The sequence below is a fragment of the Malus sylvestris genome, chromosome 8 (assembly GCF_916048215.2).
Source record: "Malus sylvestris chromosome 8, drMalSylv7.2, whole genome shotgun sequence".
NCBI classification, from domain to species: Eukaryota; Viridiplantae; Streptophyta; class Magnoliopsida; order Rosales; family Rosaceae; genus Malus; species Malus sylvestris.
The window spans coordinates 10,238,213-10,243,542 of record NC_062267.1 but is presented as its reverse complement, the minus strand read 5'-3'; the positions used below and the strand labels follow the sequence as shown (position 1 = coordinate 10,243,542).

The 5,330-nt window shown below is 41.7% G+C and overlaps 1 protein-coding gene across 1 annotated transcript; it reads right to left on the bottom strand.

Annotated features, from left to right (window-relative positions):
* Window positions 1–541: 541 nt before the first annotated feature.
* Window positions 542–1,421, bottom strand: LOC126631341 (uncharacterized). Its single transcript, XM_050301501.1, has 2 exons — window positions 1,275–1,421; window positions 542–1,045 (listed from the first exon to the last, which is right to left on the bottom strand). The coding sequence occupies exons 1-2, from the start codon at window positions 1,419–1,421 to the stop codon at window positions 542–544; spliced, it is 651 nt and encodes a 216-aa protein (XP_050157458.1).
* Between the last annotated feature and the right edge of the window lie 3,909 nt (window positions 1,422–5,330).

Here is a 5,330-nt window from a genome sequence, read left to right as displayed (position 1 = left end):
AATTAATTTTTTGATCTTCAAATATCTTGTTTTCGCATCGAGAAGAGCTTTAGAAGTGTAGCCTCCAGCTCTTCTCGTATGATGGCAGAGCTCACTGCTACTTCAGAGACTGCCAGGTAAATATATAAATCCTCCACTACTTCTGACTTGAATAGTAAGGGAGGTGATGTAAGATACTTTTTCAAGTCTTGGAAAGCTTTTTCGCACTCTTCATCCCATTTGTCTCGTTGTGCCCTTTTCATAGCTTTTTCAAGAGGCCTGGTCAAACTTGATCTCTTCGATTCCTTCTCCCGGGATATGGAATCGAATTTTTTTATACTTGACGGAAGTTACAACATCCAGCTTGATCAACCAAGGTCTCCTAAGAATCCTATTGTAGGGAGACAGATCCTTACGACCGTGAACGTTTGCTTTAAGATGACTGGTGGTGTTTCACGTCAAGTGTGATGTGGCCGAAAGCAGTTGAGGTGTGTCCGTTGAATTTGGTAAGTACCTCTGCTCAGCATATGATTGTGTTTTCCATACCCATCTGCTGAATCACTCATAGTTGAAATAGGTTGACTACACTCCCATTGTCAACCATCATCCTGTTAACTATAGCATGGGCTAGTTGGACAGATACTACTAGTGCATCGTCGTGTGAGAAATCAACGTCTTCTGCATCCTGCTCAATGAAGCCAATAATGGGTCCAAGTTGGGTATCGACTACTTGGACTTGTGAGATTAGTAAAGTCTGCTGGATCTTTTTCTTTTTGGAGTTATTAGCAGCCCCCAAGTGCTCAGATTCGACGAAAATGCCATTGATTTGAATCATCTTGGTTGGCGGCTTCTCAGCATCGTCTGCATTCATTTTTTGCTGCGCAGCTGGTTTGTCCAAGTATCTATCGACTTTGCCTTCTTTCACAAGCTTCTCTAGGTAGTTCTTCCAAGTGTAGCAGTCGTTGGTTGTGTGACTCGGACCCTGGTGGAATGCGCAATACTTGGTATGGTCCAACTTGGAAATATCTCCTTTTAATTGTTTCGGCAGCTTGAACCACTGCTCGTTCTTGATATCATGAAGGATTTGATGGATCAGAATTGAGAACTTAGACTAGTTTTGGTTATCGAGCCTTCTTTGTTCTTGGGTTGATCCCTACGCTTGGCTTCTAGCCTGGCCTTGTTGGGCTGATTCTCGTCCTCCTTTCTTTAAGCAGTTGTCGACTCTTTTCGAGGCTGCTCGGGCGTCTTTTCTGCTCGTCAAGCCTCCTCCCAAGTGCATGCTTATTTGCTAGTACAAAGGAATCCGCTAGAGTTAGGTCTTTTTTCATGATCATTTCTCCGAACAATGGGTGGTCTGCTATGAGTCTTTTTTGGAAAGTTGCAATTGTTATCGAGTCGTCACATCCGACGATCTTCGCCTTCTCTGCTTTGAACCTTTTCATGTAGTCGCAGAGTGACTCCTTTGGGTTTTTCTTTACGTTGAACAAGTGATCGGACTTTTTCTTGATCGAGTGGTAAGATGAGTATTATTTGGTGAAAACCGAGGAAAGATCATCAAAATTCTGGATAGATCGTGATGGCAAGGTGTGAAACCAATCTTGTGCCTCGTCTTGTAGAGTGGTGGTAAACACATAAGGGCATCATTGTTTCAATAAAGGACCATCGCGCTTCGGTAGTGCTTCAAGTGCCTCTCTGGATCTTCATATCCTAGGAAAGATGTGAAGTGCAGCATGCTAAACTTACGTGAAGGCTCTGCCTACTTGATCTTGTCCGTGAAAGGTGACTTGTGTTGGAAATGTGCCCTAAAGCCAATCATATGATGATACTTTACGGACATTTCACATGTTAAACTAATCTAAGTTTAATATCAAGGGCAAAGATTACTGTTTGAGCCGTCTCATATAAATGTTATATGCTTAAACGATAAAGTCCAAGGAATATGTGATTGGGAGAATACGATCTAAAGAAGTTAGATTCATGAGACCATTCTTTCGTAGACACATCCTAAATATTCCTGATCATAAGATTGCCAATTGGGCATTGACAGTCCGTTAAGATCAGTACGTACTGTGTCTTCTCTCAGGGAGAGTGACTAGTCTCGAGTCATTGGTGTGTGTGACATCAAGTCAAGTACGTAGGTGCTCAATAGAGAATGAGTTCACTAAACACGATCAACGAAGAGTTCTCATATTCATGTCACATGAGAACTCATGGTTGGGATAATGCAAAGTAGTCCTTTGACCTGAGGCATCACAGTTGTCTTGTGGTTAAGTACTTGATCTTTGATTATGTCAAAGTCACCCCATCGGGGTGTCCACGGCATCATTGGGGTTAAGCCACTTAGTCATGGAAACAAGTGAATGCGCAACAAGGGATCTCTAACCTTCAAACCGTTGGGGTTGAATACTCTATGATATGATTTAGAATCTCTGGCCAGAGTATGAATGAGAGTTAGAAAAGTCGTTCTAAATCACATTCAAGGTAATCATATAAGCACACGAATCACATTGGATAGTAGCATGAATAAATAAACTATCAAACCAAACAATGTGGTTAAGAGTATTGTATTAGAGAAAGACCGTATTGCATTTGTAATCCCAAACTGAATAGGTTCTTCACCTCTTCTGATTAGCTTGGGTAACCATGACATGCTGCTAGGTGTCACTCATGGTTTGTGGAAGCCCTAAACGTGTGTAATCACTAAAGAGAGAATTGAAAGTAAGTTTCAATTCACAATCAATTTGAAAGAGTTCTAATCGCCCACTGCCTCGCTAAAAGGAACCTAATGGATCGTACACCATGTAAGGTGGAGATTGAAGAAACAATGGAGATGAGTAAGAATGATTAAATGGTTTAATTATTTATTTATGGCAAGGATTAATTAATATGTTAATTAGTCAAACGAATAAAGTTCGTTAAAAGACCACGGGTTAGTTTTGGGCCTCAAGGCCCAATGGGCTTCGAACGTAAAGTCCATTGACTTAAGTTGTATGACAACTTAATTCACAAAGGCCCAAAAGCCCAAACAAAACCCCATGGCCGGCCATTTAGAGGAAGGGTAGTGAACTTGCTTTAATTACAAGTTTGCCACTCAAATGAATAAAGGTATAAATATGACTTTATAGCCAAAATTCATTTAGGGTTTGTTTTGGAGAAAATTGGAGAGAACATGTCTCTCCATTTCTCTCTAAAGAGGCCGGCCCCTTGGAGGGTGTATCTAGCCATACTAACTACTCCAAGGTCACTCATTTCTTCTCCAATCTAACCTTGGTGAAGATACTTAGAGGTTCTTAATTTTGAGAACTTGGAGAAACATTTTCATCCATCCAAATCCATAGATTTTAGATGCAAGGAATGAAGGCCCTCTCTTTGGGTGATTAGCCTTTGCTTATGCAAAGAGGAATCTACAAAGGTATATATTTCTCAACTCACTTTGATTTGAGTTGAGTCTTGGTTCACCAATCTACTAGGCTTTGAATTTCTTGGTTAATGTTTTGTTTTTAAGTGCATGCAAGCATGATTCCGCCTTTAATTGTTAATTGCATGCTTATAGATGTTGCTTAAATGAACATGTTTTCACAAAATATTCCTTCAACTTGCTTATGTATGTCATATCTCGCCTTAGTGTTTCATCAGCCATTTCGTTGCCTCGGAAATCATGCAACCGTTCATTGAAAATTCTTTCTACCTTTTCTTGGATTTGCCTTTGCTGGGGTAGCGAAGTTCTCGGCTGCCCGACCTACTGGTCTAGGCTACTCTTCCATTCTTTTGGCTTGTTCATGCCTTGGCGGTGGTGCATGTGGTTCATCCCGAGTAGGTAAGGGAATTCTATGCAGGTTACCGGTTGAACTTGATACAAATTGAGTGATTGCTTATCTTCATCTGTTATGTTGTCTGCTCCGATGTGATGAGGAGAATGCTCCTTACGGGCCTAGCCGCCAATGAACGTTTTGCCTAGAAGGCTGCTCATGTTGATTATCGGAACGTGGCCCTAATCGTGAACGAATAATTGTCCGTAGGCCTAATCGAGAGTGCACGCTCCTCCGCGCGCTAAGACGGGAGTATACGCTATCTCAGAGGCTTAATCGAGAATGTATGCTGCCTAAATGCTCATTTTGTGGTTGGTCAAGTGGTTGTTTGCCAGAGCATTGCCGGAGAAATGCGGTGAAATGTGCCTTCTTGATCAGTGGAATGATGATAGGCCTCGGGCACGAGATTCGAGTTGGGAAATGTCAAATCCGTGGAGAAATGTGGTGAAAATGCCCCCGACTCGATGATTGGTCGAGATGATCTCGAGCCGACTTGGGCTGCTTGGGAGACCACGGGAGCAAGCTGTTTGACGGGAGCATGTTGCTTGGTGGGAGTAAGCTCGGCCACGAGAGTGGGCTGCTCAGTGCGGGATGCATGCGAGAGTGAAGCTTGGGCCGTGGCCTTAGTACCGTGAGTCGCCTTGGATGGCACGGCTCGGACCGTGGTGAAGGCACCATGGACCTCGCCACGGGTGGCTACCGAAGTAGCCACCGCGGTGGTTCCTGTGGTGGAAACTCGTGGTGGTGGTGCCACTCCACTTATTGTCGCATTTAGCCTCATGGATCGTCGTGGTCCCATTCCTTGGATATTGGAATTTTCGCTCGTGAAATTTTCTAAATTTCTAGCCATTGTATTCTTCCTTTACGTTTTATCAAATAATTTTTGCAAATAAAAAATTCTAATAATAAGAACGTACGAAAAAATATAAGTAGACTAGAAAATAGAGAAAACCTTTTTTATGCAAGAGTCTTCTACGAGTGTAGATTTCTTCTCTCAATGAAAGCACCAATTTGTGTATGCAAATTTCTTCCTCCTTCTTCTTGGACAAAATTGCACCTACAAAACAATTAACACCTTAGGGTCAAGGCCAAGAGCCTCACGCGCCCACGATGAATGAGGTGGGGAGGGCTTTGGCCGAAGAACCTCTGATACAAAAGTTAAAATTTAGAGAGAAAAAGTGTTTAGAGAGTTTTTGGAATTTTACGAGTGTCAACCTCCTTTTTTTTTGCAGAAAATGGGGTAGCTTATATAAAGTATGGCCGGTCCCCTTTGGAGAAAAGGTTGCCGGTCTTTGGGATGTTTTTTGGGTGTTATTTGGTGATTTAATTAGCAATTAATATATTGATTAGGAATAAATATATTAATTGGCTAATTAACATAATAAAAGGAAAGTTTTTGGGAGGTTATGGAATGAATAAAATAAATAGCTAATTGATTAGCTAAAAAATGGAAAATGAGGTAAAAAAAATATATGGAATGAAATAGGTTTTGGGAGTTTCCTTGTAGAAGGGGCTTAATGAGATAGGTTTTGAATTGTTACC

What these genes read in the sequence shown, in the direction of transcription:
- LOC126631341 (XM_050301501.1), bottom strand. Translation starts at nt 1,421, where the DNA reads ATGAAAAGGTTCAAAGCAGAGAAGGCGAAGATCGTCGGATGTGACGAC. An exon ending in TAACTCTAGCGGATTCCTTT is followed by an intron (nt 1,046 to 1,274) that starts GTACTAGCAAAT and finishes CATGATATCAAG; the next exon opens with AACGAGCAGTGGTTCAAGCT.